General features: G+C 39.9%; 3 protein-coding genes across 4 annotated transcripts; 1 reads left to right on the top strand and 2 right to left on the bottom strand.

The window, feature by feature from the left end:
* The first annotated feature begins 6,480 nt into the window (after positions 1-6,480).
* Positions 6,481-17,300, top strand: tspan3a (tetraspanin 3a). 2 transcript variants are annotated; one of them, XM_084673167.1, is made up of 7 exons: positions 6,481-6,831; positions 11,620-11,811; positions 15,295-15,369; positions 15,486-15,587; positions 15,858-16,010; positions 16,107-16,190; positions 16,566-17,300. In XM_084673167.1, exons 1-7 carry the CDS (start codon positions 6,754-6,756, stop codon positions 16,656-16,658), a joined length of 777 nt encoding a protein of 258 aa, XP_084529293.1. In that variant the 5' UTR covers positions 6,481-6,753; the 3' UTR covers positions 16,659-17,300. The 2 variants fall into 2 exon arrangements, with proteins under 2 accessions (XP_084529293.1, XP_084529294.1); XM_084673168.1 differs by lacking the exon at positions 6,481-6,831 and adding an exon at positions 10,668-10,859.
* A 612-nt stretch (positions 17,301-17,912) lies between these two features.
* Positions 17,913-23,504, bottom strand: pstpip1a (proline-serine-threonine phosphatase interacting protein 1a). Its single transcript, XM_084673165.1, has 15 exons — positions 23,368-23,504; positions 22,096-22,196; positions 21,935-22,009; positions 21,816-21,850; positions 21,626-21,732; positions 21,477-21,539; positions 20,839-20,943; positions 20,588-20,633; positions 20,193-20,272; positions 19,768-19,866; positions 19,454-19,550; positions 19,181-19,268; positions 18,878-18,963; positions 18,517-18,623; positions 17,913-18,343 (listed from the first exon to the last, which is right to left on the bottom strand). Exons 1-15 carry the CDS (start codon positions 23,395-23,397, stop codon positions 18,200-18,202), a joined length of 1,263 nt encoding a protein of 420 aa, XP_084529291.1. The 5' UTR covers positions 23,398-23,504; the 3' UTR covers positions 17,913-18,199.
* Positions 23,004-26,094, bottom strand: rcn2 (reticulocalbin 2). Its single transcript, XM_084673166.1, has 8 exons — positions 25,937-26,094; positions 25,409-25,552; positions 25,221-25,323; positions 24,934-25,130; positions 24,733-24,846; positions 24,440-24,533; positions 24,209-24,351; positions 23,004-23,915 (listed from the first exon to the last, which is right to left on the bottom strand). The coding sequence occupies exons 2-8, from the start codon at positions 25,550-25,552 to the stop codon at positions 23,772-23,774; spliced, it is 939 nt and encodes a 312-aa protein (XP_084529292.1). The 5' UTR covers positions 25,937-26,094; the 3' UTR covers positions 23,004-23,771.
* Positions 26,095-26,102: the final 8 nt, after the last annotated feature.

Raw genomic sequence — 26,102 nt, 5'->3', positions numbered from 1 at the left:
GCAGTTAGCATTGTTATGCTAATCTATTCTCACTCAATCATTTATATCTATATGGTATGCAACGCTGGTTTCCATTATATTCTTTCTCGATTTGCGATTCTTGTTGTGACAATCAGGTCACCCTGTCTCAGATCAGCATCACCAGAGTACTAATGCTGGGGACACACCACAGGATAATTGGGTCGATTTTGGCCCTTCCGCCAATCCTAGGTAACATATGTCCCGATTAATGGTTCCGCAGATTTTATCAGATGTTCCCTTGGTGTGAGGTGTGTTAAGAGTGACCACACACTGTAGGAACAAAACAGCAAAATCTAGGATTTTTTGTCCTCATGTTAGTGGTCTCTTACAGTTTGAAAATCTTATGAGATTAAAAATATTGTATAGTGTGTCCCCAGCATAAGAGGGCACTCCCTCTTCACACCTGCAAACAATGAAACCAATCAGTCCACTCCCTTCTGCTCTGTATTTATGCCAGTCACTCCCTTCACTCTTTGCTGAGTCTTGTTAACATTAGAGTGACATTTCTATGCAATATACGGATGGACCCTGTGACATACTGACCTTGTTTTTGCCCCTGACCTTGTATCTGCTCCACCTGAACCGATTCCTAGACGCTGTGATCCAGACCATTGCCTGTTCTGTGGAACCTGATCAAGCCTGGCCTTCATTGCCCAGTCCGCCCCTAAGCCCTGCTTGTTCTTCTCTGCCTTTGTCAAAATGAAGGCTCAATTGCTCTGTTTGAAAATCTCCTCCTAGTGACGTACATAGGAGGAAGGCTACCTCCCCTCTCTGTGCTTTGCCCGCCCAGATCACCTGGCCCGCCCATGAGAAACTGAGCTACCACCGTGCAAGGGCAAGTACAATATCGTTTTTTTCTGGAGAGACATCATGGCGAGCAAACAATCGATGCATAAAAGTTGCTCAGTGCTTGGATGTACAAATGCAAGCACAAATCTTTTTTTAGTTCCTTCATCCGAGCCTCTGCACATCCACTATCTAAATTTTATTTTCGCTGGAAATGCGCCGACACAACTTCCCAAAGTTTTGCATGTCTGTGCCAAACATTTCAGCCACTACTGTTTCCTCAACTTGAGCCAACACAAAGCTGGCCTTGCTGAAATTACATTCTGGATCATTACTAAATCTCCTTGGTCAAGCTACAAACCTTGGACAAGTAAGTTAACTAACGCTATATCATTTTGTTGCTTTACTATGGTTACCTAGCTTGCTACCCTTAGAATGTGGCTGTAACATTAGCTCTGCAGCTAACAGCTGAGTTCCTGTTGCTAATGTAAAGATAAATGGCATCAAGCGTGTGTGTGAATACAAACGCTGTAACTAACGCCAGTGTACACTTATTTGTTATTTGGATAACCCTTATGCTGTTGGTGTTATGGCGTGCGCAATATCCGCCTTTCCCCTAATTGAAATTATTATGAGTGTGCACCTCTGCAAACCAGGGTGATCAGATGAGAATGGCTAAATTTGAAGCATTTTACAGCAACGCGGACTACGAGCCATTGCGATACATCCGTTGTAAACATTAGAGCATGTTGCCGCCCCTCTTCTCCTCATTAGCATTTAAAGCTACAGAAACAGCGCGTTTTGAGGAAGGCTCATTGAGGGACTGCTCGTAGTGGCTGTAACTATGCACCAAGGCTGAATTTCAGGAAAGATACTTCAGATACAGTATTAGGGGACCACTAAGGCCTATATAAAGGCATGCAAAAACAGCATTTCATGTCTCCTTTAACTCTTACCAGGTTTGTCTTTTAATCCAGTTGCACCAAACTGTAAACCTAGTTTAACCTTTGTTTACAATGAATCCTGGGTAAATCTAACCCTTTGGGAATCTGTTTAATTTCCATTTAAATCTAGATTAAATTGAAATCTTTTGCACCAGTCATTTGAAACCTAGTCTAAACCTGGATTAGCGGTTATATTTAAACCACCCCCGGAGGAGGTTTATTTCAGTTTTACTGACAACATGGCTGCATATCTTCGCTATCACCCAATAATGGACACCCCTCCAGCCAATCAGAATCGAGTATTCACCCAGACCATGGTATAAGTAAGGGATAATGCCCTACGAGGTGTCCAATATTACCTGATAATGGACGATTATGATTAATGGAGAGACCAGGTGATATTGGACACCTCGAAGGGCATTATCCCGCTTATACCATGGTCACTTGCCAACACATTTTTTTACAAACATGAATTTGTTTTAAGGCGTTTTGCAATAGAAATCTAACGTTTTTCAACGTTAACCAACTCTTGATGTTTCTAGTCCGCTCAGCTCATAGAACCAACACCGGCTTTCCTTTGGCTCAGCTATGAGCCCAAAAGCTAACGTTATGCTAGCAGGATTCAAAGGCAATAACATTGTGTACGGTTGACAAACATGGAACGCCGAGTTAGTCAAAATTAAATAAATAGATCTAGCTGAAATGGCCACACTGATGTCATCCTTTTATTTCGCCAGCTATCGAGCCACTTGGCCTACAGTTGCCGACTTTGAGACCGGTGATAGCCAACATACCACCTAGGAAGCCGTAGTGGTGGCAGTGATTGTTAGCTTTGCATACGAGTTAGTTGTCACACGAGCGAAAGCAATGTTTACAAAGGTAACTTCAGCGCTACCTCGTAGCTATCAAAGACCAAGTCCCCACACGTAGGCTGGTCACCGCCATCACTCCCATTGGGAACCAATGATAAAAAGACGACACAGACATTGGCCGGGTTTCCCAGATTCGTTAAATAGCTCTTAACACTCAAATCTTCTTCGGAACGTTCTAAGAGCACCCTAGAACGCTCTTAGAACGTTCCTAAGAAGCTCTTAGCGTTAAGAGCTTCTTAAAGACTCTGGGAAATCCGGCCATTATGGGCAAAGCTTCTCTACATTGTATGCTTTTCGGCAGTAGTGATGTGTCGTTCGTGAACGATTCGTTCATTTTGAACGAATCCTTACAAGGACTCGGGAGTAACGAGTCCTTTCAATGAGTGATTCGTTCATTTTTTCGTGGCCGTGCATCGGACTGTTGCATAGGCTCGTCCAAGTAAACAGAAATGATTCATTCATTTCCGGACTCAGTCTTCGGGTATGAGTCTTTGGATCCTTTTTTCACGTGACCCGCATTGTATTTTTTGGTAAAGGAAACAGTTTCCTCATTCCCTTTCGCGTGGCCGCTGTTTAAGTAGGACTTGAATGATATTCACTCAAGTCATCATACCAAGCCCTCGCCCCTCGGCTTGAAGCAACGGCCCCGGTGGAAGTAGGTGGTATTGCATTTACGGTTAGGTTTCCGACTCTTCCGGTCGTTTTTATTCTATTAACTCCAGTCAACATTTACAAAACTATCTCCCCCAATAATTTTTGTTCGATTCTCGAACCTGGCTCATACTACTAGCTTTTTCATAGAATCATTTTTGTGCGAATCATCATGTGCCTGCGGATACTAACAGGGCACGAGCACAAATGTTCACATTGGCCGATAGCCGATTTACATTGGGCTGAATGAACCATAGACTTATATTGAATGAGCACAGGGAGAAATGGCTTGAGTTGCCTGCCTTGTTGTAGCAAGTTTAGCAAATCGTTATCACACATAGGCCTACATGAAATGTTGTTAATATAGTTTATTCCCGTTATTTTAAAACGGATTAGATTTTTCGTAAAAACGTTCATGACATGATGGCAAATATATTATGTTAAGTGCGAGCATAGATTGTTGACATGTCTATCTGGAGCAAAGACGAAGATTAATAATTTTACTGTTAACCACAATAGGAAATGATATATATTTAAATCATATTAGTCTTGCCTTCAGAAGCTTTTGTTAAACACACCCATTATTATTTTTTTGATCGTGTCATCAAGCCAGACGGCTTTTGTGGGACAATGTTTCACCCCCACTTACATCTGATGGAAACGTCTTGTAGCCTATATGGTTCTATGAAAATGCCCCTTTCAAAAGCAAATGTTCAATAAAGTATATTTTAGACACACTTCTCGAGCTTTTATTTATTACATTATTAACACGTCTTGTTAGATCATGTTTGTTAGAGCTATATTTATATATTAATTGCCATCTTTTTTTAATTTCAGAATTTATTTCATAGGCATATTTATTTATGTATGTATTTATCTATTTATTTACCTATTTATTTAATTTTGACTAACTCAGCGTTTCATAGTAGCCTAGGCTATAAAGGGTAACTAACGGTATCAGTACGGGATTTATTCAAAAAGCAACTAATGTAGGACAGAGCGCATGCATTCATTTTGGGCTATTTAGTTCTGTAGGCTATTTGTTACATACGTTGTGAATTTGTTTACATTTCGTCGGAATCCATCATGGCAGACATTGAACATAAACTACCTGTTTTAACCCTTGTTTAAACAAGTTGAACTAATCCAGGGTTCAAATTAAGATGTGCAACACATCTCTGATTAATTATAAACCAGTTTAAACATATTTACTAACCCTAGATTTACTCTAAACCAGGATTAATGTAATCCATGTTGGTGCAACCCAGCCTTATAGCCTATACTTTGTTCTACATTTCACTTTGTCGTTATCTATTGTGTCACTCAATGCTAGGGGGTTGAAAATATTGTAAAACGCAAAGCGTTATTTGACAGACACAAAGGATATCAATGGTTTCGACAGAGTCTTGGGTCTCGGAAAATATCCTTATTGGACGTACAGTTTTGCGTCTAGGTTAACTTGTTTGAGGTGTGGATTCTAGCTTAATTTCTGTTATTCTCTGCCTTCAGCGCTTTCTCAATCATAGCTGCACCATCACCGTGGCTTCCACATTGCCTCTTTTGTGTGACACACACATTTTTAAAATGTATTTCAGCTTTTGGGTATTTCTCATTTCTGTATTTTCAGCAGTAAAAAAATAAATAATCTTAAACGATCAGCTCCTTCAGGAGATGTGCGCTACATGTTTTGGTATTTCTCACTTTTATACTTTTTAAAATATTAAGGTTTTTGTGCAAATTTTTCTCCCTTTAAAAGTAATGGTTAATCCTTTCAAATCAATAAAAAAGCTTCCTCCTCTTTCAAACTTAACTACTTCAGCATACTTTCAACTGGAGACACCATTCAACCTTAAAAATGTTCACAAGACATTCGGCTTATAACTTTCTACTAAATGTTCACTATTTTCGGCTTTTTTAGCATGTTCAGCTATATCCCCATTCAGGTTTTCAGCATTCTCACTGCTGTTTCGCAGGAACAGACTTCTAGTTTTTATTTATTTTTGCCCCCCTAAGGCTCACTCAATATTTGGACTACATACACAACGCCTGTGTCAAAAGTTTCGTCTTACTAGCGATTGCGTTGCTTGTATTTGGATTTACGTTCCGTTGCACAGTTTAGGAGGTTACAACGTTTTTGTGGGGACAAAGTGCCTTTTGTCGACAAAGGGTAACCTGTGCTAGCTACAACACAGCAACGACGCATGGATACAACATGATAGAGACTTTCTAGCTCGCAAATTGGAGCTTGGATTATGAGTGAAAAATACCACCCCCAAAAAATCACAACCATTTGGCTTTGTAGAGAAAGCGATTTTGAGTGGAACTGCAATCTCGCATTTTTGATTTAGGTCGTGACAGTCTTTTTGAGCGAGTGCAGGTCGCCCGTGAGACCACCTTGTCTTTTAGGCGGCAGCCATGCTAGAAAGCATCATGGTAGTATTTTTCGTAGCTAATTTTATAGTTACATTTTGCACGAAAAAACTGAAAGAGTGAAATGTTATGACGATATGAGTATTGTGAAAACAGCCAGGTGGTGAGATTTTAATATAGATTGCTGTAAAAACGTTGATTTGTTTGCTACGTGAGAGCCTGTTAGGCCCCATTGATGATTGCGGCAGCAACAACAGTGTTGTTGACACTCAGTGAACTGTATTTTCTTACTTTTGTACCAGGGTCAATTCTACATCTAAATGGACAGCAGTGTTTTAAAGATATGGCGATTGCGAAGACAGCCAGCAGGTCATTATAGTTTGTAATTTGTGTAAAACTTGGAATTTGAGTGAGACTGCGTCTTGTTTTGACGTTAGCCTCAGAGTCACAGACTTGGCTCGCCCACTGGCAGTGTAGTAGGCTACAGTACTGTCTTCAATGCCACAGCTATAGCTAAACTTTATTATGTCTTATTACACGGCTGTTCTTATGCTGTAGAATGCTCCATTCACTTGAATGGGGCTTCCCAACGTTCTGAGGTGAACAATTCTCATATTTGACCGTTGCTATGCATATTTGACCGCTGTCAAGTGAAGTGGCCTTTTTGCCTCGGATTCACGTCTTTTGTAGCACTCCACAAGTAGTCCGGTAACTTTTAAAACCCAGCGTATTCTGTTGCTTAGCAACGTCGGCTGATTTGAAGTCAAAATAATGCTCAAAGTCTAGGAAGTTCAACGTCTTTGGCGAACTATTAGTGGTAACAAATACATTGTAAAAAGACACACTTAAGTTATTTTTGTTGGCAAGTAGCCGTGTAATAAGCGGGATAACGTATAGAATGCCGGTCATTATCGGGGAAATAAGCCCCTTCATGGCGAAACAATACTGGCGAAAACTCCGCTTCGCGTCGTGCCTAACAACTCTAAAATCAGCGCAAACCACGGCCTCTTGGGGCTTATTGCTTACTTATCCCTTACAAAAGATAGAAAGACTTTTCTATCTCAGTGGCCTGACGAACATTGACAGTAGGCTAGGTAAACTTTTCGAAAATGGCCTCAAAAAGACAACAGGAGTCAGGGGCAGAAAAAGAAATAAACTGCAAGATGATGCCCGTGCATCACTTTCAGGTAAGTCCATGTTTTAATTATTGTTAAATACGGGAAATATATTGCTAACTTATAGTTAGCCTATGCATACACCTCGAACTAGCTGACGTTATTGCTAATTTTAGCACACTCAAATATGTTAGCTGCAAACTAAATTTAGATTTTACTGTTAAACATTATCTATGCATTTGAAATAACTGACGCCAGCTAGATGTTACTTTACTGTACATCTATGATGCTTTTATATTCGATTGATCAAATAGTTTTTAAATGAGTAATAAAAGTGGAGAGTTCTTTGGCTGCATGCTTTCAATTTTAAATGTTTATAATTAATTTGGAAAACCATGCTAAGAAACGTAAGGGTGGGGCTGAAAAATTAAGAGACAAAAATACATCATGCACTCAAATAAAGGCCCCAAAATTTCGCTCGCGTGCATTGCACGCTCGCATTAACCTCAAGCAAACTGCTTTTGAATTAGCCATGTTTTTTTTCAGTTAGCAGACGGTACTATTTGAATTGCAATTCCATCTGAAATACTGCCAGTGACAACGTTGTTTTTACAGTAGCTTGTTTCAAAGGGGGTTCCTTGTTTCAAAGGGTGTTCTTAATGAATTATGCAATATGAGTAGGCTAAATGCTTGAAATATCACTAGAAGGGAAAACGGACCCACCTGCAACTGAAGCAAGCAAGCACACCCACCAATTTCTCCAGAAATTGTACCCTCTCTAGTTTATCCTTTCAGTTTGTGGGGAATTGGCATATTGGCGCCTCCTTCAGGCTGCTGCAGGCACCCCTGCTTGTTGAGACGGTGCCAGAGCCTGTTTAAGGAGAGCCTTGCCACTCCCTATTAAGCCCCATTGTACCGAATTTGGTTGCAGTTCCACCAGAGTTCCACTGGGGGTGATGGCGAGCGAGTGCATGTTGTATGGGAGTCTATGGAGCGGCTAAATTTGTCTCTTTTACCTGATTGTCGTTGAGAAATCTCAGATTTGATTGTAGTTTTTGCATGTTCAACATGGATTATAGGTCGAAAGTTGAATGAACGAGTACTTATGTCCTTTTGATTTCTTACAGGGTGAGTCGTTGTTGCCTATAACACGCTAGCATTCTGCTAATGAATGCTGATTGGTTAATGAAGGACTGATATGACCAGAGCTCTTGCTTGATGGCATCCGAAGCGGAATCAGTATGTCAGAGCATTAGCACCATTAGCAACAACATTAGCAAGCCAAAACTCTTTCTAGCATGTGTATTGACAGGAAGAGCCTAACCTGTCAGCTGTGTTGTCATGCCCTGAGAGAAAAAAGTAAGTGACCAGAGCTTGCTGTAAAGCAGTAGCTCTGGTCGTACGATGTGTATGACGTCAATTACATTTTCAAAAGCTTTTTAGAACAGAAAGGCGACTTAAAAAAAATGTAACAGCCAGCAGTGTATTTTTTTGCGTCCCCTTTTGAATTCAGAAATCAAATTACTAGACAAAAAATGATCCTGAGAAAAGTGGATTGAGGGGTATAGCTCCATAGACCTCCATTCATTCTGCACTCGCTCGTTAGCGCCCTCACATGGAACTTCAACCAGTTCAGAACCCGGAAGTTTACCGAGAGTGGCAGTTCTCTCTATATTAGACATTCTCTGACGGTGCCGTGCAGCATTTTTGTTTGCCGCCGGCAGGTAATAGCGATGCTCGTTCCGTGGGTTGTCGGGGGGCGGCCGCCAGGTGGTAGCAGTCCTCGTTCCGTGTACTGAAGGGGGGATGGGGGGAACTCGCCCTAGGGGCACAATGTGCTAGGACCGCCACTGATGCCAGTGATGCTAGTGGTCCGTGCCAGTGCCTCTACTGGCTCCTTGTATGTGCCAGTGGAGTTAGTGGTATGTGAAGGTAGCTAGTGGTATGTGTCAGTAGATAGTGGTACATGCTAGTGCCTTCGCTCCCCTGAGAACATGCGTTTATGGTGAGGAGTGGAAGAATGGTCTAAAGAGCTTAAAGGATGTTGCCATATCCAGATGTTACCATCCACAAAGCTTTGGTAAAATTGTTAGGTTGGAACTGCACCACTTCTCAGATGCCAGTAACACAGGATACGCAGACATCCCAAGTTGCAGAAACTCATTTCCGGGGAGAGATTGTATAGCATTTGCTGGCGTCAGGGAGCCGCTATTGAAATGCGGGAGACTCCCGGACCTTCCGGGAGTCTTGGGATGTCTGGATATGGTTCATATTCCTATCTGAGATACAAAAATGACAAGGACAAGGTTCATTGCAGTCTTGTAATGGCCAAGGCGAGGGTTGCACCTACGAAAATCACAAGTATTCCAAGACTGGAACTCTCAGCCGCAGTCACCGCAGCCAGGATGAGTGTTTTGCTGAAGGCAGAACTCGAGATGAAAATTGACCAAGAACTATTCTGGACAGACTTACAAGTAGTGCTGGCTTATATAAACAATGAGACACGGAGGTTCCATGCGTTTGTGGCAAACCGTGTTCAAGAGAGATTACAGGCATCAATGGAACTACAAAGATACAGCACAAAACCCAGCCAACCACGCCTCTAGGGACCTTCATGCAGCAGACATCTCTTCGACTCACTGGTTATCAGGGCCCAAGTTTCTATGGGAACAGGAAGTGCTACCTACACCTAAGCCTCCAACTAAGCTGCAGTGACCTAGCCTCGGCACCTTCTCAAGTCGGACAAAATGTCTTACCAGAATTCACTGTTTCAAGTCAGCATGAAGTCAGTCCATGTCGAACGCACCTAGTGTAATGTTTTTGAAATATGTAATGTATTTTCCCGTTTGGGGGAGCATGTCTTTGTATTGGGGGGAGGTGACAAGTCATCCTATTTGGGGTGAGTTGACTCGTATTTGGGGGTAGTGTTTTCATTTGGGGAATGTACTCATATTCAGGGCCTGTGATCTGACGTAGATCGGTTGCTGTGACGTTGATCGTTCAGGTATTGGCGCCGCGTATACAAAACCTGAGCTGAAAACGTTAGATTAACTGTTCAACGGTCCAACGCACCGTTACTCCACATTTCAGTGCGGCAAAGTTTTTTTTTTTTTTTTCTTCTTTGCACATGCTTTCAGGAACTAATTTCACACAGATATAACGTAGCCTACTGAGAAGCAAATCATGGAATTTGCATTAGAGCATCTTTAATATCTGTTGAATATTTAACTTCTATTGACTTTTTCCACGGTTGTAAACATAGCCTGTGTGAGATGACTGAGAAACTTAAATGCTTCAATGTTTCAAACGGAGATTATGCAAAGTTTCCTCATGGACTAAATTTTAGTTGGTAAATAAATATAAAAAGGACACTGATTCCAACTGTAGCTTCTGTGGTGAGCATCCAGAAACTGTCTCAAATTTGTTTTTGTACTGAAGTGTAAATACATTTTTGCAAGATACTTGCAGACTTGTGGTGGACCATATTCTTGCTGATTTTGTATTGTTATGGGAGAATGTGTTGTTTGGTTTCCATGCTTTTAATCAAAACAAGGACTTTTTTAAATCTTGTGAATTTTGTGTTATTGATGACCAAATATCACATTAATCGAAGCAAATAAACTAATAGAAAACCTCACTTTTTTTCATCTTTTACAAAGAATTAATTAGAATTATACATTCAAACCATTTTGTACTCATAGTGTATGAGAAAGCTGTCAAAAAATTGATGTCTGTAGCCCACTTTTTAGAAGGCCTTTGTATGATTTGTGCTGTATCACCTTGCATTGTTGCATTCTTATGTGTTTTTGTATACTCTCTGATTGTATTTCTGCCTTTATGCCATAAAAAAAAAAAAAATGTTGCTGCGCAGGGTACTATGCGCTCAAAACCAGGTCACCTGACTTTCTCTGGCTGTGTTGCTGCTGTGATGTTGCGGTGGCGTTTCAACAACAGTGAGGCATGGGTTACGACAGGTAGACTATAGCCGGACATTTTCCAAATCACATTACTGATTCGAAAGAATATCTGTCTTAATCATGGGACAGTGTGGAATCACCTCATCGAAGACGGTGCTGGTCTTTCTCAATCTTATATTTTGGGTAAGCTAAAAATGGATCTCTGGCGAGTGCGCAACTGGGCCGAGTGGACTATGAAGGCTAGGCTACACGAGTTCCAGAGTCATGTCATGAAACGCACCAGACGGACACTAGCTGGCTAGCTAGCTTTCTATGTCGTATCGTTTTGAACCCTAACCGTAACTCACATGTAGGCCTACTGTATTATGCTAGCTATATTCCACATCATAGTATCGGTGTTGTATTATTTTATAAATAAGTTCAGTTACTTGAGCTGAGTGGGGTTCAGGTAGGCTAATGAAAGGGTGATCCCCTGAGATTTAAGGCCACCTTGCCGTTGCACTTTTGACCGTATCGCGGTTTAGTTTATTGCGTTTATCAACCTAAACAGATTACAACATGTTGAGCTCCTGGGGAATGATTTGATCTATTTAAACTCAAACCTCACTGTAACACATGCTTTGTTACATTTGAGCCCGGTTTTAAGAATATATGCTGACCGAAGATCTTCCAGTAAGCCATGTGGCATGACCTATATCTAAATATATCACATTGCTTTGACTTAAGTAAACGAGATTCAATTCAGGGTATTTCACTTTAATTGGGTGGTTTTAGTATTTGCTATTCGTGACCTTAACCATATTATACTAATAATATACATTATTATTATTATCATTATTGTGTAGTTATGTGTCCACCAACTCTTATCAAACGTGCAGTGGTAAATTTCCTTTTTCAGAATGTGCTTTAAGTTCCAACACTGCTGTTTCATTTCTCCCCATAGGCTGCTGCTGGAATACTGTGCTATATTGGGGCCTATGTGTTTATCACATACGATGACTACGACCACTTCTTTGAGGATGTGTATACCCTTATTCCGGCTGTGGTTATAATTGCAGTTGGAGCTCTCCTGTTCATCATCGGCCTTATAGGTTGCTGTGCCACCGTACGAGAGAGTCGCTGTGGGCTAGCTACGGTCAGTAGATTATTGCCCCTCGTTATGTACTATAGATTCATATTCAATACTCTAGCCCTTCTTGGTGGAAAATACAGATTAGGTTAATTTGAAATGAACAATTTGAATCCTTCTAGAAAAAAGACTATTGCTTGGATTTGTGCAGGGAATGCTAGACTTTTTCCTACTGAACACCTTCAATCAATCAATAAATGTATTATTTATAGAGCATTATTAAAAACAACTATCATTGACCAATGTGCTGTATCTTCGGGTCATTGTGACCCTTCAGTCATTGTGACCCCCCCCCCCCAGGTGTAGCTACAACTTTACCTCATACTAAAATAAAGTAAGGCATTTTCTTTTAACTGTCGGGCTGTCTCACACCCCTCACAGCGTAAAGGTTGAAAGAAAAAGCTTCTTATTTTTGTATTGGTTGTCGTAGCACAACGATGGGTTGTTGTCAACAGCACAAGGGTTAAAACATGGGGTTGTCATCAAGTGCACATAGACAAGCCCAGGTTACACATGAAAAAAAAAAAACATATACATCACATATTGTAGGCCAGATCAAATAGAAATGATTTAGATTAGTTTAAAAAAATGGGTAGTGTGGGGGATCGACAGGCTGTTCCAGATTTTAGGAGCACCTGCAAAAGCCCATTCACCCCTAGACTTACGAACATGGAAAGGGCTTTGATCGGCAGATTTAAGAGCTCTCATGGGGTGGTGCTCTATCAGAAGGTCAGAGAGGGTATAATAGTGCTAAGTGGTTTTGTGATTCAAAAAACAGTAAGAGCACTTAGAAAAAATTCTATAGCGAACAAGGAGTCAGTGTAGAGACTGTAGGACAGGTGATATGATCGAGGGCTGCAACTAACGATTATTTTAATAATTGATCAATCTGTCGATTATTTTTTCAATGAATCGGATAAAAAAACCAAACGCATACATTTACAATTCAAAAACAGAACTGACTGAGATTCTGAAATCTTCAGAATATGCACGAACAGGCACACAATTTTGAATAAGTTATTATTATTATTATTAGGGTGGATTTAATGCTCTTTTCCAATATGAGCAATATATTTGAGTTGTTTAAAACTGTATTGAAAATTGAAAGTTTGTGGAAGTAGGCCAGACTTTATTAGAATAATCTGGTGTATATTTGAGATTTTGACACAATTTTGAAAAAAAATCAGATTTGCGAGGATTAAGCTATTTTCAAAGATTAAGCTATTTTCAAAGATAAGTGATTTTCTATCATTTTATTTGAAACTTAATTGGAAAAAGTAAAGGCTGTGGAAGTATACCAGACATTGTTAAGATACTCTGGTGTCTGAGGTTTTATATTCCTAAAAATATTATACAAGTATTTTTCAAAATGGTATGGGTTGTTCTCACCCGGTCCCTAACACAATGCTGCAAAATATCGTCTTCCGAATGTGAGACGAATGTCGAATATAAAACTAACTTCACCTTGGTCAATTAACCCACTGTTTCGATGTATTTAGTGTGAAATGCTCCCACACCATGGATGACTTCGGTCGTACTGATTTCTTATGCCTCCGCCCTGTGTTTCAGAACAACGTTACTCAACAACTAGCCTGATGTTGTCATACTCATAATTCTAGTCAGAATATGAGTCTGATAACTCTCCATTGAGCTGTGACTATGGGGCATGTTTCCACCAAACTCGTTAAACAAATGCCTCTTCTCTCAATTGGATAGACATACAACCAATCATAGCAACGTAATATGTTGTTTGTTGAAAACAAATTCAACCCAAGCGCTCTTTCGTGACGTTGTTGATTACGTTACTGTTGATCATCTGTCCATCATCGTATAAAGCCCGCACTGGCAATTTCATTGGTCCGCCCAGCTCCTGGTTTTATATAGTTGGTCCCCAATACGAGTAGCCTGGTTCTAACCAGACCCTCGTACATTTCATTTGTACAGAGGGTCTGGGATCTCTCGATTGACAAACGTTAACTTCCTTGAAGGCGGGTCCTCTGAAGTTTAAAACTATTGGATCCGCCCAGAGCCACTCTGATTTGCCATAACCAATCGCAAGCGTTCGCCGTAGCCAACTCCTTCACCACTACTGTAACGGAGCTAGCTGCCGGTGCTGGAAAATCAAACTTTTCCAGAACCCCGTGGGGAGGAGGGCCACAACATCATGGCCACCAACAAAACTCAGCAAGGAATGTTCTTGCTCCAGCTTTAACCTATATTCGGCAGCGTTGCCACAACCGCAGAATAGTTTTGCTCGCATCTTTTTCCGCCGCCATTACTGAACTACTCAAACAAGTTTAGACATTAACGTCATAATTCTCAGCCACTCCCTCTGTTCGCTGATTGGACCAAAAAAAAAAAATTGTTTCTGGAAACCGACTTCAGAGCCGAGCTCCCAGACCTAGTACAGAAGCAAAATCCAAATTGAGCGGAAGTATGTAGGAGGGCAGAGCCAGGCTACAATACCAACCCCTCCAGACACAACTTCCCGACCAAATTGTTGTTGTTGGTGGGGCTAAGTTGGCCTGGAAGCCAGGCTACTCAACAACATCTCTCTGATGGCCTTTCCTCTACCTCCGCTCCATGCTGAACTAAACTTTTTTTTTTAACACTCAAACATCTCTGCGACATATTGAGTGGCGTAATAATCGCGCGACACAACGAATTGATAATGATATTCGTTGCCAACGCTTTTAATAATCGATAATAGATTTAATCGATTTGTTGTTGCAGCCAGGGACATACTGGGGGGAAAAAAGTGGCCCGGGAGTTATACCGTCAGACCGGCCCACTCAGTAAACGGCGCGCGGCCCACTCAACACGGTGCGTTGTACACTCAATGCATCGCACGTATCGACCAGTCATTGGCGTATTAGGAAAAATACCCATACACTTAGCATTATTTTGGATGATTACATCATATATGTTTAATTTCTTACGTTAAACTTCCGAAGTCCGTGAGAACACATTTCAGAAGACACGTCAGAACATTTTCGAAATACAGATTGCGAGAAGCAGTATAAAGCTCAGTCAGTGTTTCAAGACTACAAAAGGTCTTAGAGCAATGTATACGTATTCAAGCTGCGACAAGTGAAATAATATGAGATGCTGGCGATGTCAGAGGGCTGGTTGGTACTGGAAGTGGGCCGGTAATTTGGTCCCTCCCAACCCCGTCGGCCCACCGGGGATTCTCCCGGTATCCCCAATGGCCAGACCACCCCTGGTTGCAGTTTCAGGTCCCTGTTGAAACTCTAGCAGCTGCATTCTTAGCCATCTGAAGGCGAGCTAAATGGCTAAGCCCCAGGTACAGAGTTACAGTAGCCAAGCATGGTGAAAGTACAGGCATGGTAAAAAAACTTAATTTTCACCAAGGCTCGCAATTGATAAGAACAGGGTTTGACAACTTGATTGACTTTTGTATCCAATTGGAGTGTAGTGTCCAAAAGGGACTTTCTTCCAGAAGATTAATGATTTAGTTTTATTCCACAGTTTGTCATCATTCTCATGTTGGTGTTTGTGACAGAAGTGGCTGTGGTGGTGCTTGGTTATATTTACAGAGCAAAGGTAAGCCAATCAAACACAGGCCTACTTGACCTACTAAAATGTGTATTTACTATGAGGACCAAAAAAATGTGAAATTAAAGTTTGACTTAGATTTAACACAGCACTCTTCATTCCAGGTTGAAGATGAAGTCAATACCTCCATCAAGAAGGTATATAGTGAATACAATGGTACAAACTCTGATGCCCCAAGTCGTGCAATTGACTATGTGCAAAGACAGGTAGGAGTAATGTGGAGAATTAGGACAAATTGTTTTTTTCTGCCAATTTTGTATACAATTTAAGCATTTTAAATGTCTTAATTACACCACTCGCACAGTTGTCTAACCGTTTAAGTGATTCATTGTAACTTAAAACACTTTTAAAACATATATTAATTCACTTTAACAAACAAATAAGATACTGCAAAAAGCGTTGGGTGGCAGGCAAATTTCCCACCCTTGTCTTGTAAACATGCCTTTGTTGTTTGGGGGTGTGTGGGGGCATTTCAGCTCCACTGCTGTGGGATTCACAGTTACTCAGATTGGAGGGATACACGCTGGTTCAATGAGTCCAGAAACAACAGTGTGCCAGTGAGCTGTTGTCAACCTAACATCAAGAACTGCACAGGCTCCCTCACACGTCCCGGGGATCTTTACCAGGAGGTTCCACTTGATCTAATACATATTTTCTTCTGCATAACATACAAGATATTTTCTCACACAACTGCGATCAACATTGTGTTCATCTTGTTTCTGCAGGGATGTGAAGCCCTGGTTACGGACAAATTGAAGGAGATCATGATGTATGTAATCTTGGCTGCATTGATGTTTGCTGCCATTCAGGTACTATCATATTTAATCCTCTTTAATCTATATCCTGTGTTATTTTCATAAAAATGACAGTGTCACTGCTGTATGAACACAAGTATATTAAATTGCTGTGTCATTTTGTTATATATTTAGTCATGCTGAAGCACCAGTCTGGATTGTAATAGTTAGCTAGTTTGTAGTAATTCTGTTAACAGAACATTTGAAACTTGGAAGCTGTACCATTCATTCCGAGTTCCATTTTGTCATTGCTCTGTGGTCAGACCAAAAAAGTGAGAGTAGCGAGCAGGTTTCTGCAGGAAGTCAACTTTTTGTACTTTTGATGATTCACCTGAGATGCGGTGAACACTGCATAGTCATGGTTTGTTCCCTTTGATGTTCTCCTCCTAGATGCTGGGGATGCTGTGTTCGTGTGTGGTCCTGTGTCGTAGGGGCCGTGATCCCATCTATGAACTACTCATTACGGGGGCGACATATGCATAAAAAAGACACATCTTGATTTCTTCATATACACAACTGCAACTCCAAACCTTGTTGGGGGAGGCAGCATGTTATCTACTGTAACATGCTTTCATTATATATTGAGAAGCTGCTTACACGGCTCATACTGTGTAAGAAGCCATTGGTACACTAATGGTGAGTGAAAACTTAATCATGTATTTACATGCTTTATAAGTTGCTGTTGTTTTTCTAAAAGCTCTTGGTCATTTCTTTGAGGGTCATAAATATTAGTTCCATGTCATTTCTTTCCATAAATAAGTGTTCCTTCAAGTTTGCGGTGAGGGTGGGGGGGGGGTGATCATGATGGTATTCTTGCATTTCTCATGTATGTAATATATCTATGGCTTTGCAGTTATTTATACTTAAAACCTATATGTATTCTGTAGTTATAGATTATGTGTGAAAAGTTGCCCTATACTCCCCAAACTTCTTTATAAACATTACCCTTAACTAGCAATGTCTCTTAAGAAACAGTGGAACAAACATCAGTCTAAATAAAGTTGTTGGCCTGTTAAGAATTTAGGCATTTCAACATGTACATTTTGAAGGGGCAAACATGTAGCCACACACTGACTTAAATGCTTAATAATGTGAATAGACTGGAGAAAAGTCTTCCATACAGTACTTATGGTGCATTGTCATTTTTTGCAATATGTAGACACAGAGGAGTGTAACAATGACTGTTGTTTGTATAGTCTTTGACACAAACTTCGTTTACGCGCAAACAATTGCTGTCCAAGTGCTTTTGTCAGGGTCAAGTTGCTGTGTGTTAAAGTTTGACTTTCCAAGGAGAGAAGTGGAAGGTCAGACTAAGTTATATGTATTACACACCGACACCCGGATTACATTATTATATATTACTCACACTGCTGTATAATAATTTAGTGCAACACATTTCCCTACATTAGGTTGCGCTACTGGATGGCACATCCCCATTTTCTGCTGCAGTGTAACCAGATACTCTGGCAGGACCTGAATAGATCAGTCTACCTTCCACACAATTAGGTGACTGCTTACTGTGCACGGACATCAAAAACTGTGTGTGGAGACAGCTGTGTAGTTCTGAGGTTACTACAGTGTACCCCTTGGAGATACTCTACAGTAAGTAGGTAATGCAATTAATCTTTAATTTGAATAGTTGTTTTACTTCATCAAGCAAATTCAAAACTAAAAGTATTCACGAGTAGCTTGAACAAACAAGGTCATTCAATATTACTGCACTTGAATAGTCTCGGGAGCCATGTGTGAAACCTATTTTATTCAGCTTAGATGATCCCTCAACACAAACATGTAGTGCCTAACTTAGACTTGAAGGGAAAGTGAAGTGCATGCCTTTTTCCTCAACAATAAATAATGTGTCTATCCGTGTCTATAAAGCTTTGTTAAGTGTTCCAGATTGCTAAGCATAAACAGTAGGATGAAACCCCAAGTAACTATGAGGCATTAATAAGGAGGAGCATGGATAAACCAAATAATAGCGAGAAGTTGGACAGTAAGTAGAGAGCATGGTGCTACGAAGCATTTCAGTCATATGTCAAGTGTCTGGCCAGGTAGGACCCAGGCACGAGTCCAGACTTGTTATTCCTCTTCACTGTCCACCAGCCATCAACACCCTGGTCCAGAACCATTACTGTCTCCCCTGCAGAGAGTGTGAGCTCATCGTCACCCTAAAAATGGAGATGGATGGGGGCTTACTGTAGCTTGTGATGGGAAATATGCATTACATGTGTATACTACATAACAATTGTATTTTGAAAAATATCTGTTGTCATCTTGCAATCAATCCCCTTTCATATTCTTTAAGTTGTATTGGGAATAAGAGGACAGAAATCTTTCGAACCTGAGCCACATAGTCATACAGAGCCTGGTACTCAGTTTTCTCTAAGTTGCTCGGCTGGTCATGCGGAAATCCAGGGATGGAGGCGTACACGCCATCTGATGCATCAGCTAGGAGTTACACACAAGGGAGGGAGTTCAAATTCATGTAGTGTACTGAGTCAGGAAGATTGCAACCTCACACAAGATTCCGAGAACGGACTAAGACCTGGGAGAGTGTGTTGACTCTGTCAACAAGAAATACAGAAATGACTGTATGACATAACTTTTTCTCTGTTCATAAAGTTTCCTGTAGACATAACTCAAGGTTCGTTCATAGAACTTTTGGAGAAGATTTTGTCATCTGAGTCCATGCAAGTACATACCAGTAGGTGGCACTGGTGCCTGGACACAATCATCAATGTTTGTTTTAGAGCCAGTAGAGCAGTTTCCTTGGAGGAGATTTGAAAACCTGTTAAGTGTGAAAGGAGAATGATTACCATAAACGTTATTTAATTTGTACAGTACCAAACCCATATTTAATTATTGCTCAAATAATACACAAAGATAGGGTGATTAGGCTGCACCCATCTTTAAACACCTGTCACAGAGTTTCCAGGGCAACAACACGGGAAACTAGATTTGTTTTGAGTAAATTCTACTGTTTTGCATATCTGAGTAGTACCAACCTCTTCATGACTCCCTCGACAAAACGGGTGCTACCATTGGTGTCTGAAGTTGATTCCCTCGCATAGTAGTTCTGAAACAGTATGGGTGCTAGAAAGAAACCATTGGAACTCAGCAGAGTTAATTTTAGATATGACAAGAATTGATGCAAACACACTGTACACATGTTCTCAATCTGGACAGTAATAATAGTAAGGATGTTAATTATCGGTGTGAATGAAACCTGGAATAATTTGAAAATGCAAAAAATGGAATATCAAAACTCAGGTGGCTACCTGGGGGATTTGAGCCGGTGCTTTTAATTTCAACAAAGGAGTTGTTGTCTGCAGTGATATCACACAGTTCTAGTGTTTTCCGAACTTTTTCAAAACACTGAAAGCACAAGCATTATGCAAACATAACTTTTCCACAGTCTGTCATTAACCTAATCACCAGTACATTTATACCAATACCGTCCGTTACTTTATAACTTACTTATAACTTACTTGGTTATTAACAGTTTATCCACGATTGTACTTACAATTTGACATTAATTGATGGCATGTGTGTTATCAGTTTTGTGAAACAGTTCAAGTTAGACTTAACCAACCTCATCATCTTTGACACATTGCATGGAGAAATGGTTACAGTGCACCCACATGGCGTTCCTGATTATGTTGATACGATCTTCTTCCTGCTGCTGAAACACCTGTAACCCAAACATTCACTTTATGACTAAGGATGGACCCTGTATGGATAAGCTAAATCAAGGTAAATGAAAGGTAAAGGTTCATTTATCATAATGTCACTGTTAACGTGTATCTAATCTTGTTATGTCCGTGTTAACTAATGATTGATATAAAAATGTGTACTATTCTGTCATATCTTCACCATGATCTTATAGTCAGGTTATGCAGAACCATTAGAGCACTACATCTGAACAGTGAACAGCAGTGGAGAACTTCATAAGTGAAAAGTCAAATATTCTGATACATATGAAGATAAAGAGAAGGGCTGCAGCAGTAGTGTTTGTACCTCACATGTGCTTGTGTGTGTGGATTCCCACTCTTGACGAATCTTGTCAAGTTGTTCTACATTTGAAATGTACTGCTTCTCTGCAGACAAAAGTAAAAATTGTGACATTTTTGTTACCTTCTTCCTTTCACATTCATTACGTCATAGGTGGTAATGAAAGGTAGCACTCTCTTTGCCCTTTCAAATTTGCACATTGGATCTTTATTCAATAAAAGAGGAAGTCAACAAAACCACTGTGACCTTGACTGCATGACCAAAGTAAACTTTGGTGACATTATAATGTGGTTTTTGTGTAGAACACCAAATATTATTACAAGTATATTTTGTATTTAGCACCTGTCCTCTGAGGATATATTTTACAATACTGTACAGCCACATTACTCAGATACCCTTACCTGCCTCTGTTGCAGCCTCCCTGCACTGCTTTGCTTTATTGTGCAACTGAAAGGGAAGACCGATAACTGTCATAATCACACACAAATTGCATAAAATGGTGGAAACCAGTGGCAACTTTTGATAATGGAAACACAAGGACTCTATAAATGGCATAACAGTGAATTTCAACAGGCAGGCATATGCAATACTTACTTACCAGAAAAAAAAACATTGTATGAATTGTAACAGTTCTTGGATATGTGTAATTTACCCTCTCTGTCTGTTTAGGTGTAGCTGTCGCTGTACTACCCATCTTCTCAGCAACCTGCTCGGCATCATCAGCTTCTTTGCATCGCTGATCATAGAACCTCTTACACTGGAAGGAAAATAAATGTGTACAAAACAAATCTCAAGTTTGTATGACTGCAATACCTTATTCGATTAGTAAATAAAAACACATTTTAATACTGTAGCTTTTCTGTATATGACAGCTCATGTATATGCTTTTCAACTCAATAAACGTCATGCAGTTTATACAGGAAGTGGATGCCTGAGGAGGAAGAGAGTGTAACGAAGGGCTGCTGCATGTGCACTACTAAGAAATACCAAGAACGACTTCCTGAGTTTCACAATGTTTCAGAGGTTCTCCTGCTTCCTTTGCCATATGTGGGTAAAGTCTCTCAGTCAACTCTCTTAAACTTAATACATATTACAATAGGTTATCTAAAAGTAAACCAAAAACCACTTTGGTGTAGAATGTAAACCTGCCATCACTTTTCCAAATTAAACTGCAATGTGTTTGCCCCATACATATCATGCCATATCATTCCCACCACTGACTGCTACTTACTCCATTCCACTCATATTCCAAAAGTTGGACCACAAATGAATAATAAGCTTACAACTCACCTCCATAGTTTTCTTATACAGAGAGACTTTTGTCTTCTGAACCTTCTCCATGATTCCCTCAAACTGAAACAAAAAAACTACATGTTGGTTTTAACATACATTGTGAGATCATTCAGTTTATTACAGTGGATGTGATTATATTGTTTGACCTTTTTTCTCTGATCTTTCTGTCGCTCCCTGAACAGTTCCATCCTCTTTACCTCCTCCTTCAACATCCCAGAGAGCTGTAAGTGCAGATTCCCAATGTTTTCTATCTCTGAAAAACATAAAGTGATACAACAAATTGGTCTGAAACAAGGACTATGAAAATATGGAAAATGGGAGTGCTTTTCTCCTTACCAGTTTTGAGTTGATCGATGGATTGTTTCAAAGTGCTGTAGGACACAAGAGAGACTGTAAAAATTATAGTCTGATTTTGCTCTGATCGTGTCAAAAGACAAAAGGATATTTATTCATACCTTATCTCGCAGAGCCCTCCTGGCTTGCGTGCAATAGTCACCAACTCCTTGCCATATCTTTCCTCAGCAGATGCCCTAACCCCCCACCCACCACAAAAGAGGTATGTTCACATTTATTAAACATTATGCTCATCTTAATTTGACTGATATATTAACCTTACCTCATCCTTAAGAGTTCCTCAATGTCTTTACAAGTACGCCGACCTTCACAAAGTCTTTGAGTGAGGGCCTCATATCCCACATTACTGATGAAATCGACTCCCTGGGAACAGTAGATCATATCAAAATCCCCCTTTAATCATCTCTTATGGGAAGTTTGCTTGAACAGGAAGTTTTGCTCAATTTGTAAGTGAGTTTCAAGGTGGTTTTCAATAATGGTTTTACATTTCCTGGAATGAATTGGTCTACTGGTATATTTTGCTCATTGGCATTTCATACTAAATATAATCACGAGTATCACTAAGCCTACAGCTATTGAATTTAATATTCTTAATAATCAGTGTGGGGGACAGTTTTGTTATTTTCAGTATAATGAAACCTATGCCCCTGGTATGGGAGCTCATGGCATGTGTTGATTTTCATTTGTAAAAGCAAGTAAGGGATAAGACACATTTATTGATCATGCAATGTGACACACACAATGACTTTGCCCTTTTCCCATCCTATTGATCTTTATTCCTCCAAGGGCAGACAAAAACAGTAATCTGTCTTAGCAAAGCGACCGGGGACCAAGTTCAAGTGTTTACACATGTCCTGGCCTGGGACATGGGCAGATGAGCAATCTTTTCTGTGTTTTCTTTCTATTGGGGTTATTTAAAAACCCATGAAAACCTCACACAGAAAAGCCAGGAAGATCTGACCCAAAACCAGTCTTGCTGTGAGGCAACAATTCAAGTCACTGTGCCACCGTACAACGTTGAACAGAACATACCATGCAAATAAACCCAGAAGCAGTCAGCTGCACAGCAGATTACTGTTCAGACAACAATTACAGTCAAAACATCAAAGGCAAAAGAGAAGCATTGGGGCTTGCACTTGAGCAGGAAATAAAGATTCACAACGATAAGTGTAAGTGTATTGACACCATATTGCATAATGGTGTGTTTTAACTACGTTTATTTTGATTAAAAGCCCCCAATTGGTTCACAAATCTAAAGCAAACTTTTTCATATTCTCTATTGCATAGATGAGATGTTATGCTCCGGGTATTATTTTCTAACAATATAAAAGCCTACATATCACTACGACACACATATTACTGGATAGTTTTTCAAAAGATTGTATTGAAATGGCTATGGTAAGCATCACCCTCAAACCATATACACTATACTTTTATATACACTATAAACATCAGATATCTATAAAAACTCAAAGCCTTGTCTTGATGAAATCCTCCTAGTCAATGTATCAGAGCAGTTGGTTGGTTAACTCACCCAAAAGGCATCTTTGAACTGTAGAGTCATCTCAGCAATGACTTGAAATGTTTCTTCTTTTAGTTAAGTGCGTTCACTTCAGTAAGCAGCACTGCATACTGCTAACGTACTGGTTAAAATTAGAGATGATACTAATGAACAGAACAATACAGCATACAGGAAACCTCAGCCTTACGTGGTACATATGATTCACAAGTTTGACTCAAATGAGGAAGTGCCCAGCTACCACATGCAACCTCCATCTAAGATAACATTCATTTGGTTTCATAAGGTACCAATAGCAATTTAAAAAATATAAATAAACCAACTGTCTTTATTTATCTACAGTTAGTAATGTTAAGACTAGTCTACTTACTAATAATCTATTACATTTTAAATACAAAAAATATAATTGACATTGACTTTCACAATTCATCATGTGATATGTGCAGCTGTCTTCCATAATCTGTAACTTCACTATGCATGAAAATGTCTTGTTTATTCAAAACTTCTGTATCTGAGAGTCTTCCATCATCATCTTGATCCATTTCTTTGATGAGGTGAATTGCCTATAAATTGCAGTGAGGTCAAATTAATCAAGACAAAATGGCATTTAATTTAATTGTTAGTTTAATTGTTAGTCTCAGCTTTATTCTATTATTGTAGAGTCAACAATAATCTAATCAAATGGAACATACATTCAAATACACAATATAAATAAATGTGTCATCTCAACTACAAGTCTACAGAACCCAACAGGAAGCATCAGATCTTAAAATATATGCGGCACGCATCGAGGGGTAGGTAAAACAGGCAGGCAGCTGTTGCAAATGTAATTCAAAGGGCTTGGATGGTGGTTCACCTCTTCTCTTGCTGAGCTGTAGCTGTTTGGGGCCACCCAGCGAAGCTGCTCCTCCCTATTAAGTTTGCCGTCCCTGTCCTGGTCGTACAGGTCCTGAAAACGTACCGTCTCTTCTATCTCCCACTGTGTTGGCTCACTGTCCTCTGTTTAAGTTAAAACACTTTTTTGACACAAACTAAACTTTTACTTAGAATGCCATTGTACACATCCAACCATTCTATTGCATCTTACCATTACTACGGACATCTCCAATGAATTCACTTAGACTGATGAATCCATCCTTATCAATGTCATATTCACTCAACACATCTTCAATGGCAAAGTCCTAAAAGAGAAGTTATTCAGTGGTTTTACACATGGCAGTGTTACTATAGTTCCAGAAAGAACTTACCTCATATGGGCTCAGAAGCACAATTACATAAGCTATTCATACCCATTTAATCTATGAATTAAAATAACTTGGGTAATAAAGAAGTGTAGATATCCCACTGAATACACATATGATGAGTAGAAACAATGCCTACTGCCATGTGATCAACTTCAGATGGGTGTGTGAAGGCAAGAAATTCAATAACGTTGAGGCCAGGCATGCCATCCACATCAGCAAAGTCAAAGCGTCTCCTCTCCTTCATATGAAGCTAAAAAAAACAACAAAACATTGAGTTTTGAACACAACTGACAACATTTACAACAAACATCTAACATTACCGGAACTGTGATCATACAAATCTGAGAGACTCCTCTTCAGGATTGTCCAGAACAGTGCCTTCATCTGTGTCAATGATTTGTTCATGCACAACTATGTTATATTCATCCCATGACACAATGCCATCGTTGTTTGTGTCAAACTCTGGGAAGCGCTCCTCGGCATCTTCAAGAGCGTATTTTCTGTAGACATGCTGGATCCATAGAGTGATCTCCTCTGTGACGTAATGCAATAGTTAGAAGAAACCGACTCTACATTTAATTATATATATATATACACACACAAAAAAATTATATTAAATTCTACCTGGGGATAAATACTTGTCAGAATCTTTATCAATCATCTTCACAATATCCAGCATTTTTTGTCTCTGCTCAGATGGAGTGAGTTTCTTTATTTCCTCTTCATCCTTAAGTGTATGAAAAAAGACAAAGCATTACATCTTACAAGTTTTAAAGTTGAAGTCGATTATTTAGAGGATGGTCTTTTCTAACCTTCGTTCCAAGTAGGACATCCATATCATGCTCAGGGTTATGCTGGTGACCAATGTAATGATCCTCAACAACGTGTTTGTGGGAGGGTTCCCCATGGATTAAGTGCATTGCAAAAAATGCCACTATCATTACTGAATATACCATCTATGAACAAACAATAGGGATTGTTTAGATGAGGAAAAATTAAACCCCACAAATAATGTGGTTGACTCATGGACAGAGCTGGATGGCTAGCTATTGTGCTTGGCATTTCAAATGAATTTGGTAAGCCAGGTAACCTGCAGCATTAGGATATGCAGTCGTATGGGCTTGGCACTCAAACGTGCATCTCAGTTGGCTAGCTGCTGTCTGTTCTGTGTTAGCTTTACTCTTGTTCAACTACTGCTCTATGTTTGTAAACAAAGCAAAGGCCAGCTACTGTAACTTATAAACTAGCTAATGTAGTCTATAACTGAGGTGAGTGTACTTGTAGCGACTAGTCTGCAAACATACTACGTTAGTAAGGTACAGTAGCTACAGTAGACTAACCTTTTAACTATTTAATTAAGGCTCCTCTTGAGTGTAAAAAGTAGCCGGTGAGCTACTATAGACTACAATATAAAAACGATGGTAGCTAGGCTAGGCTAGCTCAGAGGCCAGCTCACACATCGTCTGTCGCCTGATAACTTAAGTTTTAGTCCCGCCCACAACATTG

Source organism: Hypomesus nipponensis, chromosome 14 (genome assembly GCF_054491055.1).
Source record: "Hypomesus nipponensis isolate SF chromosome 14, ASM5449105v1, whole genome shotgun sequence".
Lineage (NCBI taxonomy): Eukaryota > Metazoa > Chordata > Actinopteri > Osmeriformes > Osmeridae > Hypomesus > Hypomesus nipponensis.
This window is presented reverse-complemented; position numbering and strand designations above follow the sequence as displayed.

Excerpts from the sequence above, each read along its gene's own strand:
- rcn2 (XM_084673166.1), bottom strand. The coding sequence starts at position 25,552 with ATGGTATATTCAGTAATGATAGTGGCATTTTTTGCAATGCACTTAATC. Across the intron at positions 24,847-24,933 it reads AAGAGGAGTCTCTCAGATTT|CTTCATATGAAGGAGAGGAG; the intron begins GTATGATCACAG and ends TGTTTTTTTTAG. Across the intron at positions 23,916-24,208 it reads ACAGCTCAGCAAGAGAAGAG|GCAATTCACCTCATCAAAGA; the intron begins GTGAACCACCAT and ends TGCAATTTATAG.
- pstpip1a (XM_084673165.1), bottom strand. The coding sequence starts at position 23,397 with ATGACTCTACAGTTCAAAGATGCCTTTTGG. Across the intron at positions 21,733-21,815 it reads CATCGATCAACTCAAAACTG|AGATAGAAAACATTGGGAAT; the intron begins GTAAGGAGAAAA and ends TATGTTTTTCAG. Across the intron at positions 18,624-18,877 it reads GGCACCAGTGCCACCTACTG|CTGATGCATCAGATGGCGTG; the intron begins GTATGTACTTGC and ends TGTAACTCCTAG.
- tspan3a (XM_084673167.1), top strand. The coding sequence starts at position 6,754 with ATGGCCTCAAAAAGACAACAGGAGTCAGGGGCAGAAAAAGAAATAAAC. Across the intron at positions 15,370-15,485 it reads GTTATATTTACAGAGCAAAG|GTTGAAGATGAAGTCAATAC; the intron begins GTAAGCCAATCA and ends TCTTCATTCCAG. Across the intron at positions 16,191-16,565 it reads TGATGTTTGCTGCCATTCAG|ATGCTGGGGATGCTGTGTTC; the intron begins GTACTATCATAT and ends TTCTCCTCCTAG.